Raw genomic sequence first — 26,355 nt, 5'->3', positions numbered from 1 at the left:
AAATAAACACAAAGAACGTTATAATTTGTATTCTGTTTACCTGACAATTCTACTCCCCCAAAGTACCCGAAGAGTACTATTGATATATTTACTGCTGACAGTTCTGAAGTATTACTACTCACTTTTGACACTGTATGATGCCTTACACCCTGATGTTAGTTATTAATTCATGGGCTCCTAAGGACAATCTTCTTAATGATTACAAGACTTAATTTGAGAACTAAACCCTATGTGATCTTCCTTTTTTGATTTACTGTGATTCCAAGTAACTGATGATAATGATAATAAATAACAGTAGCAGCAGTTTTAGATTACTGAGTCCTTACATTATCTCTTCTTCCCACCCCTCCCCAACTTTATTGAGGTATAACTGGTACACAAGAAAAACTGCACATAAATAATGTATACAACTTGGTCAGTTTGGATGCATTATCTCTTCTAATCATCACAATAATCCTCTTAAAAATGCCACAATTATTCCCATTATATAGAAATGGAAACTAGTCTTAAGGAGGTTAAAAAATTTGCCTAAGGTCATGCAAGGCTGAGTAAGTAGTAGAACCAGGACTAGAACCCAGGTCTAATCCAAAATCTGACCTCTTAACTACTATGCCATACTATGAGTAGAGCAAGTCATTTACATGCTGGTGCCTCGATTTCTCGTACACTCAAAGGCAAAAAAAAAAAAATTAGTGTAATCCACCATAGGGCTACTCTTCACTGGATGCCTAGTATACATATGGCACTAAGCTGCATGTTTCATTTACATTATATTAATCTTCACAATAATATCACCAAGTTAAGCTGCCCAATATCACAGCTTCTTAATTAAAAACCAAACAAACAAAACAGCAAGCAACCCATCTAGGTTTGACTCCATAGCCCATATTCTTTTTTCCACCAGAAGCTACTACTGAACACACAGCATACCTATCAAACTAAAATCTAAACTAGTACCTTTTGTTTTAATAAAACTATTTTTTTGGTGGGTGAGGGTAGACAACAGAGTATAAATAAGCATCCACAATTATTATGCCTCTTGCGCATATGAGAAAACTAAGTCACATAAAAGGGTAAGTAGTTTATCAGAACTATATAACTAATGTATGGTAGGGCAAGATTTGAATCCATATATGTTTCATGGTAAAACTTATGCTTTGCCCTTTCTACTGAAGATAGAAACGTTTTAGAAGACTTCACTCAAAACACTTTAAGGGGGAAAACACACACACATACAAATATATATCCATATGGAGAAAGGTAGGAGGTGATCGCTACTTGGTAATAACAAATCAATGAGTTCCAATCAATAGAACAGTCTGAGCAGGCTGTGAATATAATGGACAACTAGCCAACAGCAAATAGTAAACTGTAACTGACAGTTCATAATTACATGTAAATTTAAAATGGTGAGATGGTAATTTATAAAACTAATTTATCACATTTCACAAGTACAGTATTTGATCAAATCCTCTGCTAGAATCCTAGACTCCTTATATCTTTGTAAGAGAAATTCAGAAAGAATTAATCAGCCACTGAGGTTCCAAAGTGCCACAGAGAATAAGTAATTATTCAAAAGAGAATTATAACTATATCATATTAAATGAGATAGGAGAGTTCATGTGTTAGAGCATATTTAACAAATGCTATTTCTACAAAAATTGCACTAAAAAAAGATCTTTATGTGAGATTAAGAAACTGAAAATACAGACTCAAAATTATGGCAAGACAGAACTTCAACTTTTTATTAAAAAGTTGAGGTGGTAGATTGATTCAGTGGCTGGCTTATAACTCAGGTGTTTTTTACACTATAGTTTATCATCCACAAAACCACAGTATATGAAGAAAATTATCTGGAAAAAAACAAAACAAAACAGCTGACTAGTAACATACTTCTCCCTCTCCCTTATTATTTCAGTTCAGGACACATGAACTATTTCAGTCTTTAGCTAATGTTCTTGGCCATTAAGTTTTCTTTCTTTCCTCAAAAGGTCCTGATCTTGAGATTCTAATACCACCCAATTCAGTATATTGGGCTGTCTTAAGTTTGCAGGCAGACTACAATCAGGTTTAAAGTCTTACAGCTAAAGTACCAAGAGGAAACATACTTTTAAGAATTCTGGATTAGAGTTTTTAGACGTATTATTTACAATGACAATGAAAACTTTCTAAATGTATGCTTTAAAAGTACATCTTAAAAAGAAACTAAGCAAAAGAATAGTCATAGTAGTTTTTACTCTGAAGTCATCTAACAACCTGCTGTTTTTAGGTATATAATAAGACATAACCACTGTTTTAAAAGCATACAAACTAACAAATATTGTGGTTTAATTTAAAAAATTTAAAATAACATGAAGAAATTGAAACTTAGCGACAAAATTTAAAAAGATAAAAATCAGAGAAAAGCAGACCTCTAAGAAATGTAGGCTTTCCAAGAAGTTTTAAAAAAACACAAACCCTTATTTTCACAGCATCTAACAAACACACACAATTTGCAGCAGGAGGACTGAATGAAACGTATAAACATCAGTTCTCATAAAAAAACAAACAAAAAAACCCCTCATCTTAGAAACATAATATTTCATAGAGCAAAATTTTAAGACACCTGAATATATAGCAACTGAAAGCAGGAACCTGCTTTTGTCTTGTCTTTTGAGCAGGCTTCGCCTGTGTCTGCTTGGCCCCTTGCCAACACCCCTGAACCACACTGCTGTATGGTACCCTAAAATCTGTTCAGCAGCTGAGCCATGTTATTCCACCACACATACATGTAGGCAGTGTTCTCACTTTAACCCTAAAATGCATAATTATACATAAATTGAGCAGCAAATATATATTACATGTTGAAGAGTATCTTCTATGATTTTGATTTATGTCTTTGACCAAAACTCTATTCAAAAAACTAAGAAATGTTTATAAGGAATTGGAAAGATAAAAATTATTAAAATAGTCTTTGCCTCCAAGGAGTTCAAAATCTACTAAAATCAATACTCTTAGAGGGATATGATGGAATAATACTTAAAACTGACAAAGAAGGTAGAAATCATTTCACAGAATCAAAATTATCCTTAAAAATCTCTTAAATAGCCCACCAGTACAGTGTATACTTATGGTCTGCAGTCTCATACATTATTATGTATTATGAAACACACATTTTTTAACATGAGAATCATGCTCTATTTTGCAGAGATGCTTTAAAGTACAGGAGGTGTGTAGAAACTGAGAGCTATTAAAAAAACAGTAAATTTGCTTAATCTCCCATCTCATGGCCCCTACTGGGGGACCAAGGGACGCCACAGGTATTCTGACAAAGTAGAACAGTGGACAGATACCCACGTGACACAGATTTTTCTTTTTCACACTTGGCATGAAATATCTGCTGTGGGATGCTGATGCATTTGATACTTCTAGAAGTAGGACTTATGAAAGTGTTTTGATAAAAAGATACTCTCAGTCAATGAGGCTTGGGAAACAGTATCACAATAAACAGTGAATGGAGTATGAACAAACCCAGCATATTCTTCTGTTAACTTCAAGGAGTTAAAAGAAATGTTGACTGTAAAGCAAAAAGTCTTACATCTTGCTAAGGAGGCTGGGTTTAATGAAGTGGACCATGGAAATGTTAACTGTTAACATCACATAGTGAAGTTTATGATTAGAAAATCTTTCAACTTGATGCTCATCATTTGTCAGGCAAAGATAAAGGAGTCACAAATACTTGACACCAAATCTTTAAAAAAAAATTTTAGATCATGCAGATAAAATGTCTGTTCATACAAGTGAGTCTGATCATGATATGAGAAGACTCCACACATTAAAGGGTGACCAGGAGCTGAAAAACTACAAGTGACGGGAACTTAAATAGTTCATCCATTTTTAAAAGAAGTTTTAAAAAAAATCCCAGTGCCTTTTCTGTGGCTTCAGCTGATGGTTCAGATAAGCTAGTTCCATGGATTCAGACATGGATGAACCTTAGGCATTTAATTCACCTGTTCAATACTTCACCAGCTCACTCTGACTTAATACTACTCATCACCAAACAGCAACAGGAACTAAGCCTCCATCTCTTTTATTACCATCAAACTTCATGCAGGCAACTCTTTAATCAATTAAACATTTTAAAAATGCTTTTTTGATTATTTTACTAAGTACTATTAATAATCATTAACTATCTTACATTATTTAATCAGTTGTTTACATTATAGTACATGTTGCTTGGTCAAGTTATTTAACTGTTACTTCTTTGTATGTAAGTAAAGGAACAGAGTTAAATAATCTCCAAATCCCCTATCTGCTTTTAAATGCTATAATTTTAGCTTGGTCTTAAAAGGAAAATAATCTGTAAAACTGAGGAACGGGAGTGGCGATCACCTCCTACATGCCTGATCTATAATTTTTCAAAACTGATATTAGCGTTAACTCCTGAAATGTATTTCCCCCAGGTTTTCTGTAGTTTGAGTTTGATACCCTATTTTTTTTCTTTTTAGCATTTGCTCAAATGTTATTCGACTGCTCTTTATAAGACTGCAATTCCCACCTCTACCCTGGCATTCCCTAAGCTCCTTTCCCTGCTTTGCCTCCACAACACCTACATATATATTTATATCCAGCACGTGTGAAAGGTGTGTGTGTGTGTGTGTGTGCGTGCACGCATTCACATTCAACCACAAACAGAATTTACTTGCTTACTGTCTGCTTCCCCTCACTAGCACACAGAAGACAGGGATGTTTTCTGCCTTTTTTCCACTAGTATGGTACCTGGCATATAGAAGGAAACTTAGTGGAACGTTGTTGAATGAATTAACTTCTCTAACCATGGACGAGAAATATGTTTTATAAAGGCCAACATGCTAGTCTTGCTCTGGGGAAAGTCATACTCAGGGAAAGAAAGAAGTAAATTAGCAGGATTTTATGAAAGAACACATAGGTGATGACACAGCTGGTGAATTCATGAGTTACTCAAGAAAATCAGAAAAATATTCTAGAAAGATTTTTAAATGATTACTACGAAACAGTTAAATAGCACGTAGTAACTGTCTATTACTTCCACAAAAAAGTGCTTTTTCCAATTCAGTACTCATTAGTTTGAACAGCATATACAGATTACTACATTTATTCACATACAGGCTAATTTCACTATCTGCAGTATTAGAGACAGAGCACAGGGGAGAAATACTACCCAGGGACAGATGGTAATTCAAAAAATAGGGCCCCAAATAGAATTATATCTCTTCTGAGAATTAGGTCTTCCCTCTCACCTAACAGACTACACTTTCTCAACTGAATTAGAATATGCAAAGAAATAATTTAGACAAACTTCTAAAGAATTATATAAAGATAAATGAAAGAACCACTGCTTCCCCAAAATTTAAATTATGTCCTCAAAATGTTATGAGTTGTGTATAACCATTGAAAGAATAATTCAATGACTAAACATTTCTGAAAGGAATTTAGAATCACTTATATTTTCATTATTTGGGCTGATTCCTAGAACATCTTAGAATATTGGAACTTTCTTATCACATGCAAGGACTCATTAAAGACTTTGCTAAAAGATCTAGCATACTACAGCTATAAGTAACATTTTAAAAAAACTGGATAGACAATCATGATTTTAAAGCATTACTGTTGACCTTTAAAATATTCCTCTTCTACAGGCACTCAATTAAGTTATTGAGTTTTAACTGTACCAGGTATAATTCTAGGTGCTGAGGAGATATAGACAAAATCCCTGTCTTATTGTTCTTATATTCTAGAAGTGGCAGATAACAAACAGATATTAAAAGAGGAGTCAGGGAAACAAACAAACAGACAAATGAAAAGAAGAATGATGGGAAAGAGACTGACTGAAAGAATTATCATAAATGGGGTGGTTGGAGCAACGAGTGGTCAGGCCAGGGTAATGTTTGATAATATGAAGGAGTGCGATGCTCAAGTGCAAACAAGGATTCCAGACAGAGGTAACAGCAACAGCAAGTAGGAAGACCCTAAGGTGGGAATAAGGTTAGCACATCTGAGGAAAAGCTAAAAGCCAGAGTCTGCAAAAGAATAAACAATAAGAGATGTGGCTAAAGAGGAGGCAGAAGTAGGCCATGTAGATTGAATTTTTGATAGATTTTACTCTCAGTGACATGCAAAGCCATTGGAAGCTTTTGGGCAGAGGAATAATGTCCTGGTTTAGGCTTCAGAAATATCATTTTGCCTTCTGTGTAGAAAAAATGAATTGGTAGGGAAGAGAAAAGTAGAAGAAGAGACACCAGTTAGGAGGCTCTTTAAGTAGTATATGCCAGAGATGAAGTGCCTTGGATTAGGATGGCAGCTATGGAAATGGTTTGAAGGTAGAACCAATGGGAGTTGATGATAGGTTGACTGTGGGTATACAGGATACTGAGGAATCAAGAAAAGCTCCTAGCTTGGGGACTGACCAACTGGGGTCAAGGGTGATACTTTTTACTAAGATAGGAAAGGCTGGGGCAGGGGAAGGTTTGGGGAGAGTAAAGTCAAGTGTTCTGTTTTAGATAGGTCATTCTGAGATGGCTACTGAATATTCTACTGAAGAATACCAAGTGGACAGATATAAGAGAGTAAAGCTAGAGAAAAGATTAGGATTAGATATAATCCTATAATATTCAGGTGTCATCAACACATACATCGTAGTTAAACCCACTGGATGAAATGATGCCATCAAGTAAGAGAAGGCATACTTAGAAGAAAAGACAACTGAGGACTAACTCCTAGGCTCTTCAATATTTAAAGGTAAAAAAGACAAAAAGCAGCAAGGAGCATGTGAAAGAAGTAATCTGCAAGACAAGGAAAACATTAAAAGAATATAGTTTCCTAGAAACCAGGATTAAGGAAGTGCTCATCCCTATCAATTGATGCTGAAAAGCTGAATAAGGTGAGAACTAATAACTTTCCTCTGAACAGTACAAGATGGAATTACCAATGAAACTGATAAAACAATTTCAATGTTGTAGTAGAAAAGAAAGTCTAATTGGGATGGGTTGAAAAGAAAAGGGGAGTTGAGAAGTGAAGATGGTAAAAGTACAGAAAATAATTATCTACTACCTGTCAGATGCTTGAGATATCTCAGCAGGCAAAAATACAAAAATCTAATTCTTCATAGTGCTTATATTCTAGCAAAAGGAATAAGACAATGAACAATAAAAATAAGTAAATTGTATAATATGTTAGAAGGTGATTGTGCTACAAAAAGGAAGCACAATTTTTAGTTGTGAACTTTTGAGAAGGATATAAAACAACCACCTGTAACAGAGGAAAGGGACTAGGTGAGACTTAGAAAGTCAGCATAATAGGGTGTTTTACTTTAGTCAAGTTCAGCTGTTCCAGGGTAAGTGTGTAAGATATTGAGAATAGGGTTAAAACACAGATAAGGTTCTGACAAGCAAATATGACAAAGGAAAAGAGAAGCAAGGGAGTTAAAATTTTACAGAAAGATAATTACAGCGATTGAGCACAGTATCTGAGCTGAGTAAGGAGAGACGTGAAGTCGTAAGACAGTAACAGTGAGAAGTGGTATGGTCAATAGATTGGGGGCTGCAAGGAGGTTAAAAAAAATACTGGGATGACTACTGAAATAAAATGGTAGTAGAAATAGGGATGGTTGAAATTATTTTTGTGAGGTGGCAAAGGTCTAGGGATGATCATGGGAAAGGTGGTTGGAGTGGAATGGAGGAAAAGATCATTGGAAATGAAGAGGTCAAGTAACTGAGAGGCCAGAATGTAGCACCTAACAGTTACATAGAACTTGAAGTCACAAAGAACTAAGATGGGAGGAAGAAAGTGAAAAGGCTGGTAGAGGTGTGCAACATGATAATATGGATGGAATATTTAGATATTCCAAACAAGCTCAGGGTTTGGAGTAAGGATGGCAAATAAGTGATTGGAAAGCAGCTATAAAGATCTCAGAAGTTGCTTGTTAATTTTATCACCCCCATATTACATAAAGCAAGGAATTAAAAACATCCAGCAAGGGAAAGGTCTACAAAAGCATCTTTTATGAATATATAGGTTTCACTTAAAGCAATAAAGTAAAGGGAACATTAAGAGAAAAGACTGAGGATATAGGGGATTGCTGATGAAAGACCACAAGTTCCAGAAAACACAGTGGAGAAAATTTGGGTGCTTGTAAAGGTGTAAATGACTGGGTCAAATTAGAGATTAAAAAAGACAAAAGGAGATAAGAATCCATGTGATGATGAATGAATGGACCTGATAGTCGGCCTTCAATTCCTGCTATGGATGGTGTTGCAGGCAGAAAGGTGATTTTAACAGAAATGCTTAAAATCTTAAATAGTTATAATTTTAAGTGTGTTCTTAGAATTTTATTCATATCCTCTACATGGCAAAATAAGAAAAATCTTTTCAAGGATACCTCTGGATTGTGGCTCATAATGGTATGTGGATTATTTTATGACACTAACATACAGTTCCCTAAGAGTTCTAAAAAGGCAGCCCACATATAAAGAAAAAGTCAATGTATGACCACGTGTTATCACAAAGGCACATTTGTATAAGAAATGCTTAGGGCCTGAATGAATCAGGTCAAATTTACATAGTCATTCTAGGATACCTGCATTTAGAGAAAAGCAATCTTAACACTCCTGTTTCTAAGAAGTCAAACGTTTTTAGTATCAGTCATAATCCAATTAATTAATAAGCAGTATTAATATTTATTTCATGCACTATTATAGAGCTTAAAAATTAAAAGTTTAAAAGGAAAAGGATCTGTGTTCAAAAGAGCCATGAAAAACTTTATATAAAACCTAGCTAACAATTAATTTAAGGGGGAAAGGTTGGTTAATAGCAGCTTTCAACTATATACCAAGGTCTTCGAAAAGAAAAGGCCAGAATAGTTACATGAATGCTCAATGTGTGTGTGGGGGGGGTAAAAGATAAAGTAGGAAAAACATTATATTTTGATGAAGGAAGGCTTTATTTTGTTATATACACTTAGCAGTATGATTCATTCAGCTACAACGTGCATACTATCTGTCCAATTTAGTCAAGTAGCCTTCTTTAACTGAAAAATAAAAGATGAGATATCTTCCTGAATCGTAAGCCAGTGATTTACACTGCTTCAGGTGATCAGAGAATGTGAAGCCAAAGTCAAAACAGTTTAGTTCATATCCTATGGGGACAGCTTCAGAAAAGGCATTTTATATCTATATGCCTATGTTTACCCACATTTCAAAACAAATAAACTGACTGATATTCAGGCTATACACAGCAATATACTTAAGTACAAAGTAGGAAAAGATAAACAATACATACACGCTAAATAATTTTCTTCTTCAAATAAAACAAATAAGTACTAATACCACTGAATATGTAGAGAAACTGGAAGATATATGGACAGTTTATCTTAGTACTCATTTATTCATTCAAAAATACTTACTGAAGATCTAAGATGTGACAAGTACTATTCCAGATACTGAGGATTCTGCAATTAACAAAACAGAAGTCCCTACTATCATGGAGGTTTCATTCTACTCTAGCATTCTAGACAATTGTCTAGGTTAACCTCTAGAAGGAACTCAATTTTGAAACATTTCTAAAGTAAAGAATATATAAAATTAGTTAAAAGTTCATCTCTGCACTAAAATATCCACTCCCCTGACTGTACTTACTCAACCCTACAAGAGTATTTTTGACTGGCTTCTAATTATAAGGGATAGTCCAAACTGTATTTAGATTAAGTAATAAGTTTTCTCCAATTATTAAATACTATAAGGGAACTAATCACTAAAGCTGTTCACGTTCATATAAAGCAAAGATGGAATGCTCTGTATGTCTCATAGGTCCTCTCTAGCCTGCCTAATTCAATTAAAATAATACTAATTCTAGGCTGCTAAGTAGTAGAGAACAGGAATGATTTTCTACTTAATACTTAGAATCTAAGTGTTCCTCACATAGAAAATCTTTGACCTTTTAAAATTCCTTCCAAGGATTCAAACGTTCACAACACAAAACTTCTCTGAGCTTCATTATCTCAGTCTGTTAAAGCGATAACAAGAGTACCTATCTCTTAACAGTGTTTTGAGATTAAATGAGGTAAGTCACAAAACGGACTTAGTGTTCAATCATAATTGATGACATCAACCATCTTAATTATCCTAAGTGTGAGTTCTCAATAACAGCAGCTTACATCATCAACTTCCATAAAACTATAGTTAAGAAAGATAATAAACAAGCTACAATAGGGATCTTAGAAGATTTCTCTACGTTTTGGCAAGATGATCACATGCTTATGCTCCTCAAACTAAGCAACAGATTTAAAGTATCAGTAATACTAACGCTATTAATATGCAGCACTCCTATAAATGACCAAGTTTGAGAAATTTTCAGGAATCAAATAAAAACTTCACTAACAAGATGCTTTATTAGCATTTTATTTGCTTCCGAATACTCGGAATTTCCTATCTTTAAAAACACATTTTTTGCCTTTTATTTCAAAGTAAAGTTAAAAGAACTTACTAAATAAATAAACAAATACACAAACAAAGGAGTTAAAACCATTTAAAAGATACTGTTATTATCTTCTAGTCTCATCCTGCTCAGACCATATTGGAAATCTCGAAAATGATTTCATTCAAAGAAATTAAAAACAAACAACAGAAACAAAACCAAGTAAACAAGTAGAGAAGTCCTTATGTTTAATTAAATCTGGAAAGTGATGAGGGACTACAAATAAAGAAATTAACAAAGACAAAAATACTGAAGACCTGAAGTAAAGCAAAAATACTACTAATAAGAATCTTTCATTTAAAAACTCTGTGATCCTTCAAAGATCTTGAAGAAAACCAAAAAAATCCCCAAATGGAGAGGTCACTAAATATCCATGAACACTCACCCAACCATTGGTAGGAGACCTCTTGGAGACCCAGATGCTTGAATCAGCTGAAATAGTACCAAGTTTTTACTGATTACTCTTAACAGGGCAATGGAGCACAGGCTAACTCCATACTATCAAATACTAAAAGTCATTATTATTGATTAATTTCTACCTACTACCATTACAAATTATTCAAAGGAGGAGGCGACTGAGTAAGTTCTAAGGTGAGTGAAACTTACTGCATGCATGTGTGTAAATGCATACATTTTCTCCAGCTCTCTTAGTGATGTAAGTCTGATAACATAATTCTTATAAATGTAAATATAAAGACAGAATAAAATTTTCTAAGTTAATATAAAATTCTTAAAGAAATCATGTAAATAATTTTTATATTGGTTCATAAAGAAAATTTTAAGAAAACAATTTGTTTTTTAAAGATACTGCCAATTTCTCAATACTAAGTACTTTGGTAACACACAGGAAAAGATTTTCAGTCCCCTGCACTTAAAAAAATATATAGTTCTTAACTTTAGGCCTTTTAATATACTAATGGTTCTTCTCATCAGAGGATTTTCATATTTCAACACATAAAAGAACTCGTAACAGTAAGACTAAACAAAAGCTTCCTTTCTCAAAGGTGAGGACTATATTCAACATTATAGATTAAAACCTGTAAGTCATCTGTTTTAACAGAAAATATCTGATGTTACCTAATTCAAAAGAGGAGTAAAAGCACTATCAATACTTAGATGAAAATACAGTAATGTTTTCCCCAACTCAGGAAGCTGGGAGGTACAGTGATCCTCCCACCACCATCCTTCATTCCCCCTGCACCATGACTTATTTCAAAGGTCTATGTGATAAAAATTAAGACACTTTACTACTGCGCAAATGGCCAAGAACAAAAAATGGAAGGGTCTATATTTCTGTATTTTTCTCAAGTAACTTAAGATATAAAAATAACTTCTGCCTGATACATGTGTATCAAAGCAAGAAAACAAGTGAAAACAGCCCTAATTTGGATTTAATGTTTAGATAGACAGGAAGCAAAGAACAACACTGACATTGTAATGTCAAGTAAGCACATTCAAGCTATCAAAGAAACACTGAAATCTCAAGCCAGCAAATATACTACCGACCTGGCTGATAAATGATTTAACTGTTACATTTCTAAAAACAGCTTTGCAATATATTATATCTATCACTTATTGAACACAAAAGAACTTTTGAAGTCAGAAACAAAATAAGGAAGACCAGAAGCATATAAAATTTTCTTCTGCCTATAGTAGATTAAGAAAATAAAGTCAGGGAGAGATTTGAGAATAGAATGGTGAAAAGGAAAGCCTAATAGAAGACAGCTCTACAGTGATTGCAAATCCTAATGTCCCTAAAAATATGAAGAAAAACTAAGGACAAAGAAGGAAATAATCAAGAATGGAGTAGAGATTGACATATTAAAAACTTGTGTGAGAGAAAATTCAAACATTTTAGATGTCTATTGCAAATTTTAAATGACAAAGTATATCAATATTACCTTTCTTTCGAAAGAGTGCATTTAGGTAATTTTCTGCTTGGCATTCAATCTTTTCAGTGTTGGACTGGCCCTGAGATGATAGTTCCTCTGTTGGTGTCGACTGTGAAGAATCAAGAGATGGTATACAATCCTAAAATTAGAAGAAAACAACATAAAAAAATCACTTTTTATTTAAACATGGGACTCCATTTAAAATGGCAAAAAAAATTCTGTTTATTTTTTTATCTTTTAAATATGTCAAATTATATACAGAACATAAGATTTGAGAAAGGAGTCGGGAAAAAAGAAATTTATCTTTGATAGAGGGACAAACTAGCCTTATTCCTTAGCAAAACTATTGTCAAAAAGGGGGTGGGGGCAGATAAAATATATTGTTAAATAAACTCACTATATAGCATGCCAGTAATGAGAGTTTTAAGAACAAAGCAGATATGTTTATCCACTAATCTGACCAAAATGGGTGCAAGTTCTCAAATTCCCATTTCTTCTCAGCCCTTCCCACAACAGTACATAAAGAATTAGGACTTCCCACCATGCAAGAAGATGCTGCTTGTCTATTTTATGCCCTGTTTACAGTAGAAACTAATAATTAATCATTTCACAGGAGATAATTATGATATCCAAAAGACTTCATGAGAAAGTAAAAGGCTAAAACGTAGTACTACATTATCCTCCAACCACTGATTCCTAAGAAATCAGACTACAGGGTGGTCTCAGACCAAACTCGGCTCACCCGTGTCTACCTAAATACAAAACAGATCTGAACTGAACTTTATGAGTCAAAGAGCTTTAAGAAAGAAATGTGAAATGAGCAAAAAAGATGAGAATGTTGTTGGGATTTTTACCTGCAAGTTAAGCTAAATGTTAGACTTCTAACATAAGACTTTAAAATATTCTTCTCATTACCAAAATCAAGTATTTAAATTTCACTGTAAGTCACAAATTCTCAGAACAAATTAAGTTTAAAAAATTGTGTTACAATTGTGCAATTAGTTTAGACATAATTTCATAGCACTAAAACTTACACTGACTGCTTCTCTCTGTAGGTTACAAAATGAACATTTTTCATCCATAGACCAGTCAGTCAGCTCTTCTGGTTCACAGTCTTCAAAAGAGGGAAAAATATTGATTAAATACACTAACTTTATTAAAACAAATAAAATTACCACTCGCCATAGCAATGGCTCATATAAAAAAGCTAGCTGCAATAGTAAGGGGAAAAGGCCCCCTCAAAATTAAACTGGTGACATCTACAAAGAAATACAGAGAGTAATTTTGCACTATTATCAGACAAAGTAGCAAGAACAATGAGCTGGTTATAAATTAATTTTCCAACAATAGAATTTTAAGTATCATCTAGCCTTCTGAAAGATTCAATTTATCATTGTCTATTAATTTTTATTTTCACTATGAAAGAAGTCAGAACAAACAGGGAGATATGGGGATAAAGGAATAAATTTTGCACATCATGAAAGACAACATAAAACAGAGAAATGGAATAAAGCACCAGAAAAGCCTACAGATTTGAGAATATGGAATGCTATCCAAGAAAAAAGTAGAAATCCACTGCTAAGAAGTCAGATCAGATTTTCATTACGTGCTAAAGGCTTTGTTGCAAGAGTGAGAGCAAAAAGCAAGTAAACAAGTTATATTATTCAATACCAAACATGGATTTTTTTCACAAGAATGTTCCTTATAATCCAACTGTTGTAATATGTTAGTGAGTTCGTGGAAAACATTTTCTAATGAAGGAATTTTATGAAGATATAATAACATTGCCATCCTAACTGTACTTGGTATAGACAGTGATTTTTCAAATTTACTCCTTGCAATAGAAATTCCCTCCAATTTCTTGTCCCAAATAAATTCATACACAGAACCTCAAATACATAAACTATTATCATCTGAGGCAGCTACATTGGAACTAATTTGAAAAGCACTGTAATTTCTCTTATACTTTTGAAATACATAATGAAATTGAATACATGTTTTCTGCTAAACTACACAGGAAACAAACTCATCCTTCTGGAATGATAATGAATAAATACTACTTAGGTTTAGCCCGTGGGATACTCTTGCATTAATCCAGATATATAGGTCAGAATAGAAGATAATATAATTTGCTGGAATATAAAGAGTACAGTGATAGCTTCCTTTGATTTTGGCAGTGCTCCAGAAATATTCCTTTTATTTATTTAAGCTTGGAAAGAGGAGGGAATGGGAACATAAGATCCAGTATGGAGTAATGGAAAGATGACTGGATTTGAAGTCTCCAAAAATCTGGAATGGAACTTATTATTTGTAGCCTTGTCAAGCCACAAGGTTTCGTTTTAATTTCCACATCTGTAAAATAAGGATCCCATCACCTAACTTATTTGTGATCAAATTTTAAAAATATGAAAATACTTCATAAACTGCAAAACATCATGCAGAGGTGAATTATTAATGAGGTAGAGTCGCTAGTCATTATTTTTTAAATCCTGTACTATCACACATATATTTAATAAGGTTAGTTTGAAGAAGACAAATTTTAATTGAATATCTGCTTAAGAAAACTGATCACTTTTTGTAAACAACCTGACAAATGAAAAGGTTTACATAACCTATACAGTTAAAAACCCAGAATTGTAGTTATGCAGGTTCATAATTTTCTCCAACCTTTCACCCAGTCAGTACAACAGAAGCATAGATTCACACTCTTGAATATAGGACTGTGCAGTGTCTCTTACAGAGAGCGAGGCACAGCTTTCTGACCAATGAAATGAATATAGAAGAAGTGACAGTATACCATTCTAAGCAGAGGCTTTTAAAGGCATGGCAAATTTCCCCAATTCTCTTGAATTTCCACCATCCAACATCAGAAGAACTTGGCCCGTAAAGCCATTAATCCTTCAGTCTGGAACATGGAATCATGAGATATTATCCCCATCCACAGCCTAGATTCCAGTGAATAAGGTCACCCATAAACATGAAACAGATTTTGGAGCTGTTTGTTATGTAGCATTACTGTAGCAAAAACTTGACTCATATGCTAAGCATAACATAATTTTGATAGATCAAGGAAATCTTACTGCTTTTAAAAATTATGGCCTCATGAATAGGGACTATGAAAGGAATCCAGCATTGGGATTTTTGAAAAATAGCTGGTAGGTCTGGAAAAGGTATTTCTGAAAAATCACTGAAAGGTTTCATACAGTTTCAGTGATAAATATATTGACTCAAGGGACAACAACTTTGGGTTAATTAAGACCATTACCAGTTGTAAAATAAAATTGGGCATGCTGAGATTATCCTCATTTATTTTAGTTATTTTAGGTGAAGTTCTTCAAGGAAATTCAATTAAAATAAATGCCTACATAGTTAAACAAATGGCATTGAATAATCAATGATTACATAAATGCCATTAAATGTTACTGGGTTCAGAAATCTATGAATTTACTTAAAAATATTTAGTAATTACTCTGTATATAGCAGCTTTTAATTTTCAGTCCAAATAAATGATGATGGTATACTTTTTTTATATATAGGAAAAGCGATTTTGAAAAATCACCTGGAGGCCAGACTTCTCCCTCTGTCCAGGTTGTCCTTTCAGGTCATAAAAATTAAATAAGCACTACAACAAAACACATTCATTTTATCTCTCAAACAAAATTTGACAATGATTCAGATATTCATCTCTAAAATAAGTTGTCTCTCATTTTGAAACTTTAATACATGAAGGTATAAGCTCAAAAAGGGTCAAAATATGTACCTTATACAACTAACCTTATTAATAAAAGGCAATGTCATATATGAAACTGATAGTAAATGAATGATAAAAATCAACCTTTCCACCATATATACATATTCTTGTGGTCAAAGTCTGGCTCCAATCATTCACCTGATTTATCTGGGAAAGATAACAGTCTTTGAAATTAGAGAGCCTTGTAGTGAACCACGGTCTTTCCACATACTATTGATAGATGTAGCCTTGGGCTAGTCACTTTCTCTGAGCTTCAATTTCCTCACTGTACAATGAGGATAATAATAATTGCATCTTAAGGCTGTAGTAAAAATTAATTAAGAACATACACAAAACACAGAAGTCCAGTAGATGTTACTTTCATTTTCTTTTAACTAATCACACTTCTTTTTAATGTTTTTATTCTCTTCAGTACCCTCAAGCCACAGAAAATAAATTTGGAGTTCCTAAAGATAAAGTTCAATGAAAAGTGAAAAAGGAGAATACTGAAACTAGATTTTTCATTAAGGTCATAAAAACTGATTATAACTTTGTTAAAAGATACATAACAGTAGGCAATATAATTAAAAAATAATTTTTCATTATGAAACTACATATTAACTATATTGAAAGTACAAAGGAGAAAAGAAAAACTATTCATAATCCCATCATCCAGAGATAACGATTAATAGTTTGCAATATATCCTTCCAGTTTATATTCTATACCTTTTAAAAAATTAGGATCAGCTGATTTTTTAAAGATCAATAAAATGATAAACCTCTAGCCTGGCTAACCAGGAAAAAAAGAGAAAATATCAGAAATGAAAGATGGGCCATCACTACTGACTCTATGAACATTAAAAGAGTAACAAAAGAATATTATGGACAACATTAGTTTCCCACAGATTTGGATAAAATGGACAAATTTCTTGAAAGACACAATCTAGCATATCTCACACACAAAAATATATGTAACCTCAACAGGCATTTATCAAAGAAATCAAATCAATAATTAATAGCCTTCCAAAACAGAAAGCACCAGCCCAAATGGTTTCTCTATAATCTGTTCCAGAATACAGAAGCAGAGGAAATATTTCCTAACTCATTCTTGACGCCAAAGCCTGTCTGAACAGACACCTCACCCAAGACGATATGCAGATAGTAAACAGGCATATGAAAAGGTGCTCAATATTACATGCCATCAGAGAAATGCAAATTACGACAAGATACCACTACACACCTATTAAAATGGTTAAAGTCCAAAACATTGACAACATGAAATGCTGGTGAGGATGTAGAGCAAAAGGAACCTAAATTCACTGCTGGTGGGAACACAAAATAGTACAGCCACTCTTGAAGATAGTCTGCTTCTTACAAAGCTAAACAGAGTCTTTCCTTTCCAAAGGATCCAGCAATGGTGCTCCTAGGTATTTAACCAAGTGAGTTAAAAATGTATGTTCACACAAAAACTTGCACACATATGTTTATAGCAGGTTTATTCATAATTGCCAAACCTAGGAAGTGAGCAGGTCTTTCAAATAGGTGAACAAACTGTAGTCCAACCGTATAAGGCAGTTTTATTGTTTTATTGCACTTTGCTTTACTGCACTTTGCAGATATTGCATTTTTTTACAAATTGAAGGTTTGTGGCAACACTGTGCTGAGCAAGTCTATCAATGCCATTTTTCCAACAGCGTTTATTCACTTTGTGTCTCTGTGTCACACATTTTGGTAATTCTCACAACATTTCAAACTTTTTCATTATTATATTTGCTATGGTGATCTGTGATCAGTGATCTTTGACATTACTATTATAACTGCTTTGGGGTCCAAGAACTGTGCCGATATAAGTTGTCAAACTTAATCAATGTTCTATGTGTGTTCTTTTTTTAATTGAAGTAGAGTTGATTTACAATGTTGTGTCAATTTCTGCTGTACAGCAAAGTGGTTCAGTTATACATATTTATATTCTTTTTAAGATTCTTTTCCATTATGGTTTATCACAAGATATTGAATATAGTTCCCTGGGCTATACAATAGGACCTTGTTGTTTATCCATTCTATATATAGTGGTTTGCGTCTGCTAACCCCAAACTCCCAATCCCTCCCTCCCCCACCCACTCCCTCTTGGCAACCACAAGTCTGTTCCCTATGTCTGTGAGTCTGTTTCTATTTCATAGATAAGTTCATTTGTGTCATATTTTAGATTCCACATATAAGTGATATCATATGGTATTTGTCTTTCCCTTTCTGACTTCACTTAGTATGATAATCTCTAAGTCCATCCATGTTGCTGCAAATAGTATTATTTCATTCTTTTTTATGGTTGAGTAATATTCCGTTGTATATATGTACCACATCTTCTTTATCCATTCATCTGTCAATGGACATTTAGGTTGCTTCCCAGTCTTGGCTATTGTGAATAGTGCTGGTATGGACATAGGGACGCATGTGCCTTTTTGAATTATAGCTTTGTCTGGATGTATGCCGAGGAGTAGGACTGCAGAATCATATGGCAACTCTATTTTTAGTTTTTAGAGGAACCTCTATACTGTTTTCCACAGTGGCTGCACCAACTTACATTCCCAGCAACAGTATAGGAAGGTTCCCCCTTTTCTCCACACCCTCTCCAGCCATTTGTTAATTGTAACTTTTGAAGAAAAAAGTCTGACTGGTCTGAGGTGGTACATAATTATAGTTTTGATTTGTATTTCTCTAATAATTAGTGATGCTGAGCATCTTATCATGTGCCTGTTGGCCAACAGTATGTCTTCTTTGGAGAAATATCTATTTAGGTATTCTACCCAGTTTTCAACTGGGTTTTTTTTGTTGTTGTTGTTGAGTTATATAAGATGTTTGTGTATTGTGGAAATTAAGCCCTTGTCGGTCACATCATTTGCGAATATTTTCTCCCACTCTGTCTAAGTCGTCTTTTCGTTTTGCTTATGGTTCCCTTTGCTGTACAAGAGCTTTTAAGTTTGATTAGGTCTCATTTGCTTATTTTTGCTTTTATTCCTATTGCCTTGGGAGACTGACCTAAGAAAACACTGGTAGGATTTAAGTCAGAGAATGTTTTGCCTATGTTCTCTTCTAGGAATTTTATGGTGTCATTTCTTATATTTAAGTATTTAAGCCATTTTGAGTTATTTTTGTGTATGGTGTGAGGACGTGTTCTAACTTCATTAATTTGCATGTGGCTGTCTAACGTTCCCAGTACCACTTGCTGACGAGACAGTCTTTTTTCCATTGTATATTCTTTGTGTGTGTGTTCTGACTGCTCCACCAACTGGCCTGTCCCCAACATCTCTCCCTCTTGCTGGGCTTCCCTATTCCCTGAAACACAACAATATTGAAATTAGGCCAATTAATAACCCTACAGTGGCTTCTAAGAGTTCAAGTGAAAGGAGTAGCAGCAAGTCTCTCGCTTTAAATCAAAAGCTAGAAATGATTAAGCTTAGTGAGGAAAGCATATCAAAAGCTGAGACAGGCTGAAAGCTAGGCCACTTGTGCCAAACAGTCAAGCTGTGAATGCAAAGGAAAAGTTCTTAAAGGAAATTAAAAGTGAACACATGAATGATAAGAAAGTTTTAGTGGTCTGGATAGCCAGCCACAACATTCCCTTAAGCCACAGCCTAATCCAGAGCAAGGCCCTAATTCTCTTCATTGAAAACTGAGAGAGATGAAGAAGCTGCAGGAGAAAAGTTTGGAGCTAGCAGAGATTGGTTCATGACGTTTAAGGAGGGAAGCCATCTCCATAACATAAAAGTGCAAGGTAAAGCAACAGTGCTGATGTAGAAGCTGCAGCAAGTTATCCAGAAGATCTACCTAAGATAATCAATGAAGATGGCCACACTAAACAGCAGATTTAAAATTCAGACAAATCAGTCGCATATAGGAAGAAGATGCCATCTGGGACTTTCATAGCTAAAGAGGAGAAGTCAATGACTGGTTTCAGAGCTTCAAAGGAGAGACTGACTCTCTTGTTAGGGGCTAATGCAGCTGACAACTTGAAGTTGAAGCCAATGCTCATTTACCATTCCAAAAGTCCTCATTTACCACATTACCTGTGCTCTATGAATGGGACAACAAAGCCTGGATGACAGCACATCTGTTGACAACATGGTTTACTGAATATTTTAAGCTCACTGTTGAGACCTACTGCTCAGAAAAAAAAATTCCTTTCAAAATGTGAATGTGACTGCTTGTTGATAATGCACCTGATCACCTAAGAGCTCTGATGGAGATGTACAACAAGATTCATGTTGTTTTCATGCCTGCCAACACAGTATCCACTCTGCAGCCCACTGACCAGGAATCATTAAGAAAAACATTTCATAAGGTTATAGTTGCCATACATAGTGATTCCTCTGATGGATCTGGGCAAAGTAAACTGAAAACCTTCTGGAAAGGATCCACCATTCTAGATGCCATGAAGAACATCCATGATTCATGGGAAGAGGTCAAAATACCAACATTAACAGGAGTTTTGAAGCAGCTGATTCCAACCCTCATGGATGACTTTGAAGGGCTCCGGACTTCAGTGGAGGAGGTAACTGCAGATGTGATGGAAATAGCAAGAGAACTGGAATTAGAAGTGGAGCCTGAAAATGTGACTGAATCATTACAAACTCATGATAAAACTTCAAAGGATGAGGAGTTGCTTCTTATGGATGAGCAAAGAATGTGGTTTCCTGAGATAGAATCTACTCCTGGTAAGATGCTGGGAAGACTGTTGAAATGACAACAAAGGATTTAGAATATCACATAAAATTAGTTGATAAAACAATGGCAGGTTTTGAGAGGACTGACTCCAATTGTGAAAGAAGTTCTACTGTGGGTAATATGCTACCAAATAGCACTGAATGCTACAAATTGTTTGTGAAAGGAAGAGTCAATCAGTGTGGCAGACTTCATTGTTGTCTTATTTTAAGAAATCACCACAGCCATCCTAATCTTCAGCAACCAACACCCTGATGAGTCAGCAGCCATAAACATCAATGCAAGACCCTCCACCAGCAAAACAATTACAACTTGCCAAAGGCTCAAGTGACGGTTAGCATTTTTTAGCAATAAAGTCTTTTTTAACTTAAGGTACATACATTGTTTTTTAGCATAATGCTATTATTACACACTTAATAGACTACGGTATAGTGTAAACATAACTGTAGAAACCAAAAAATTTATATGCACTGGGAAACCAAAAATTCATGTGACTCACTCTATTGCATTATTCTCTTTATTGCAGTGGTCTGGAACTGAACCTGCAATACCTCTGAGGTATGCCTGTACACTTGGATAAGTCTCTGTGTACACATTGAGGAAAGCTAATATAACTTATATAACTAACTATAAAATAGTATTAGATTCTCTGGTTTTAATATAAATAAGCATCAATTCATATTAGAAAGCTACTCATTTTTTAGTTAATACTAGGGTATGGGTTCCTAGTAGGAAGAGATACTACCTATTCATTTTTCTTTCCTCATTGCTCATCACAGTTCCTAACACAAAATAAGCATTCAAAATATGTCATCCAATAAATCTTATTAAAAAGTAGTTTTGTTTGCTCCATCATCATAGTGTTAACAGTTGGGGGAAAAAAAGGATATTAAGCCAAAAATATTAAATGTTGGTCAGTGGTATAAGTCAGGGATTAGCAAACCTTTACTATAATATAAACAGCCAGAGAGCAAATATTTTAGGTTTTGCAGGATATATGGTCTCTGTCACAACCATTCAACTCTACTGTTGAAGGACAAAAGTAGCCATAGACAATATGTCAACAAATAAGAGGGGCTGTTTCCAATAAAACTGTACTAATCGGGCATTAAATATGGACTTCATATAGTTTTCACAAGCCACAAAATATTAAATCTTCTTTTGATTTTTTTCAACTATTTAAAAACATAAAAACCATTCTTAGCTCACAGGCCATTCAAAAACAGTCAGTGAGCTGGATTTGGCCACGATGCAATCGCTTGCATACCTCTGATATAATTTCTTTTTGAAATGTGGACAGAGCTAGGGAAAAACCAATAAGGATCTATCAGCCACTTTATGCCTGCCTACTGTACTCTTTTCATATTTTGTAAATATCCATAGTCAGGGCAAGTAAATCAGACAATCCTACAAATGAAAGAAACTGGTTCCCCAATAAGACATGAGAAAGGATTGACTAAAGCAGAAAACAAGAGTGAATTTCTGCTTAAAAGTCATGTGATAGCAGGAAAAGTGAATTCTGGGTTGGTAGAAGAGAGGCATAGGGTATGGGGAACTTTTCAAGGAGTACATAAAAATTGATGACATTCAAAGTTTCTTTGGAGACTTTACTCCAAAAAGAAATAATAGTTATGTTTTCCTCAAAAGGACAAAAAGTCCTAAGAACAGATCAAAGAAGACAGAAAGCTTTTGTTTCCAACAAATTAAAAATTAGCAACACTCAAAAGCTTTCAAAACCATTCAATCTGGAGGTGACTCTGAATAGATTTCAAGAATTAAAATATAAACTTCTCAAAACACTAATACAGAAGATAAAAAGCCTTAAAATTAAAAACACACTGTATGGCAAAGTTGACTTTCAAGGTAGCACTATGAATTTTAGAGTACATTTTTCCACAGAAGCAGTAGCAGATTGGCAATGCAGTCTATTTAACTTAAATGTATTATAAAATAAAAATACTATGCATTTAATTTTATAATAAAAATAATTTAGAGTAATATACAAGGATCCCTTGGCTAGCCAATTCATCTAGTTCCTGAGTTTTGGAAAGTGAGTAACAAGGGTTCAGATTTCCAATGATTTATCTAGAAACATACACTCACCTATGTGATTCTTGCATACAGATTTGTATAATGAGAAATACCTACACTTGGTAGTCCTAACATCTAAATATTTAACCATTTTAAACAATGATAACAAAGAAAGCACACTTATTTAAGAAGAGGATAAGAAAAAAGCTGGAGATGTCTATAATGGATAGCTTCTATATGCCTTTTCAAAGGCTCTACACTTTGATAGCTCTGTTGTAACCTTCCTTCAAAATGTATGGCTGTCTTTATCTTTGCACAGATACAGATTTATTACTACAATTAATATTATCCCTCTTAAGCCTGAAACTTTGATTAGAAACCTTTTTTTTTTAATTCAAAAGAGCAAAGAAAAGGAGGAAGAATTTACCTAAGAAACCTGGAGAAAAGTTAGAACGTCTGGGGTGAAAAAGGGCAACATCAATATGTGCCTATGTGTGAGAAGAAGCTAAGTTCCAAAGCTTAGCTAATTTTGTAAATCCTCCCACCAAAAGCTTAGCTAATTTTGTAAATCCTCCCACCAAAAAAAGAACAAAAGAGGATATAAGGTACAAGATCTATCAGAATTAAAAGAATAAATGGAATGAGGTATAAGCAACAGGGTATTAAATTAATTAAATTAATTACCATAGATCTACAATGTAATACTGTGCTGCCATTAAGAATGATGATCCAGAACTTTATATACCCAAATGATACACCAGTGAACAAAATCAGTAGGCACAAAAAACTATATACACTGTATATACAGTATGTACTACTTTAATAAAAGAATAAATACATCTAAACATATATTTTAAATTTATATAAAAATGGTGAAGGTTATCTGTGGGTCATAGAACTAGGAGTAATTTTTTTCTTTCTGATTTATTTGTATTCTCTAATTTCCAAAAATGAACATGTGTTACTTGTATGCTAAGGAAATACTAGTCTAAATATAAAATACAAGAATTTATTTCATTAGGACATTCTGCCCTTTATGTAATAAACTAATTTCCGAAGACATAAATATATACACACATAACTACATAAATAAATAAATGACAGTGAGGGAAGCAAGACGCTTAGAGTTACAAGTTGCAACTTGGGTTATCAGAAGGCAATTAAGTATAATGCTGACTTCTGATCTGAATGAGGACAGCAGGTTTAAAAAGAAAGGGTGAAGAAATATCAAGCACAGGTTAAATTCTTGTTTCTTCGGATTTTTCCTTTCTTCATTTACATGCTCAGAAAAATAGGTGAAACTACAATTAGTAGTGTTTATAAATATATCAGGTAAAAATATTTAATGCAGTGTTAAACTACGATAAAACGAAAAATGAGTACAGTTAAGAGATAAAAGAGAAAGCTCTTAGCCATAAGAATGATAATACACTAGAATAAGGCACGTTTTAGAGTCTCCATCCTAAAAGTCATGTTCTGCATGGATATCATTTATCTGACTGAACGTGGGTGGTTGGCACAAATGATCTTTCATAGATACCAGCTCTATGGTTCATAACTCAATTATCCTGCTCAACATTAATTAAAAAAAAAAAGAATAAGTAGAAAACTTTTGATTGCCTCAACTCAAAAGATTTATTTATACAAGATACCTTGGGTCTTTGTAGAATGGAAAGTACCAGAGAAGAATAGAAGCTAAAAGAGTTATTAGCATATAAAATTGAACAGGTACGAGATTCAGAAATAATTGTACCAAAATCAAAGTAGAAAATCTATACTAGCACTGCCCATTTTGTGAATGAGCTGTACTATAAAATTTCAAATGTTTACAAAAATGTTCTCTCCTAGTGCTCTACATTTCCAAGCAAGTAATAAAAAAACTAAACTATATTATAGCAATTATAGCATAGATCAAAATCTTCCACCAGGATTTATGCTAGAGTGTTTGGAAGAGGAGGCCATAAGAAATAACAAATAGTATTAAAACTCTGAACACACATGGCGGCGTATCTCAGAATGACAATCTGAGTTCCAGGCTGCCTATATCATAAGCAACAGGAGATATTTATTTAACTGAACCTTTTTAAGGCCTCTTTAAGAATAAGTCAGGGCACATAATGTTTAAAATAACAAAAATTAAATTTTACCATTAAGCCAAAAACAAGCTTTGTTTTCTACTTTGATCAATGTACTAAAAGTTTTTTAAAGATTATATAATAATGTAATAATAGAAATTTTGTTTTAAATTTTGTAATTATCATTATTACATTATGTAATAGAAATAATATTTAGATCATTTTATTTACTTATTTAAAAATATTTTCTAATTAAATGAGATCACAAATTCATTTTAATACAAAGTTAGTATAGAACAACCATTTTTCATTTGTAAAATGGACAGAAGATTAAAATTTTTAAATAAAATTTAAAGAAACATTACCTTCAAATAAACTGAGGTCTCTTCGTAGCCGTGGTCCATAAAGCCCTTCTAAAATACTCTCAAAACCTGTGTTTAATTAAAGACAGAAAAGTATATTAACTACTAAAAAAGCTTAATTTTACAATAATCAAAAGCCATAAATTCTATATGAATCAGATAATTATAAATTTAACATACTATGAGGTGTCATTTTTTCCTTTAGATGAATTAAGTTGAACTAGGCAATATATACAACACAGCAAGAAGTCACACAATGACTACCAGGAATTACATGATTATAAAAAAAAAAATGTAAATATTCAAATGTAAATATTCACTTCTAAAACAAGTAAACACCTCGTCATTTAGAAATAGTCCCAGGTTAAAATAATGAGCAGATTTGTTTTTTTGTGTTTTTTTTTTTTGCAGTACGCGGGCCTCTCACTGTTGTGGCCTCTCCCGTTGCGGGGCACAAGCTCTGGATGCGCAGGCTCAGTGGCCATGGCTCACGGGCTTAGCCGCTCCGCGGCATGTGGGATCTTCCCAGACCGGGGCACGAACCCGTGTCCCCTGCATCGGCAGGCAGACTCTCAACCACTGCGCCACCAGGGAAGCCCAGCAGATTTGTTTTGCAATGATTTGTAGAGATGAAAAGAATAATTAGAAGAGACATGTATTACAATCCTGTTTATACTGGTTACAAAAAATGTTAACTTTAAAAAAAGTAGCATCTTTAACCTCAATTTTAAAAACGAGTAAATAAGTGTCAATGGGGAGAAATTTTTGCTGTGAAAAGTATGATATATAAAATTTAAACCTGCTTGTAAAAATTAAAACACAACAATTTTGCCTTGTTTTAAGGAAAAAAATTACTGAAAATCTTATTAACAAAACTCTAGTTCATGAACTGAGTATTCTACTTTGTGGATAAACTAATATTAAGATTTTACAATTTTCTTTTTGAAGTTTGCATCATATTCAGTATTAAGCAGGTTACTGATAAACTACAAGGCATCCTGGAAAATGACCAGGATGGCAAAATAAATGGAAAACCAAAAAAAGGAACTAATTTAGGG

At 33.8% G+C, this 26,355-nt stretch overlaps 1 protein-coding gene across 6 annotated transcripts in view; it reads right to left on the bottom strand.

Moving 5' to 3' along the window:
* LCORL (ligand dependent nuclear receptor corepressor like) overlaps positions 1–26,355 on the bottom strand; it is a gene marked incomplete at both ends in the record, with an annotated part of 166,069 nt that overhangs the window by 90,611 nt on the left and 49,103 nt on the right. For 5 of the 6 annotated variants that reach the window (XM_082653190.1, XM_082653191.1, XM_082653187.1 and 2 more), the window contains 3 exons: positions 12,390–12,519; positions 13,415–13,494; positions 25,301–25,366. In XM_082653190.1, the coding sequence (XP_082509316.1) occupies positions 12,390–12,519; positions 13,415–13,494; positions 25,301–25,366 (276 nt within the window). Of the gene's footprint in view, positions 1–10,873; positions 10,893–12,389; positions 12,520–13,414; positions 13,495–25,300; positions 25,367–26,355 lie in introns of those variants that run through there. The other variant, XM_082653189.1, reaches the window with a different exon arrangement.

Source organism: Grampus griseus (assembly GCF_964374135.1).
Source record: "Grampus griseus genome assembly, chromosome: 4".
In the NCBI taxonomy this organism is placed as follows: domain Eukaryota; kingdom Metazoa; phylum Chordata; class Mammalia; order Artiodactyla; family Delphinidae; genus Grampus; species Grampus griseus.
The sequence above is the reverse complement of the archived record's forward strand: the minus strand, read 5'-3'. Positions and strand labels throughout refer to the sequence as shown.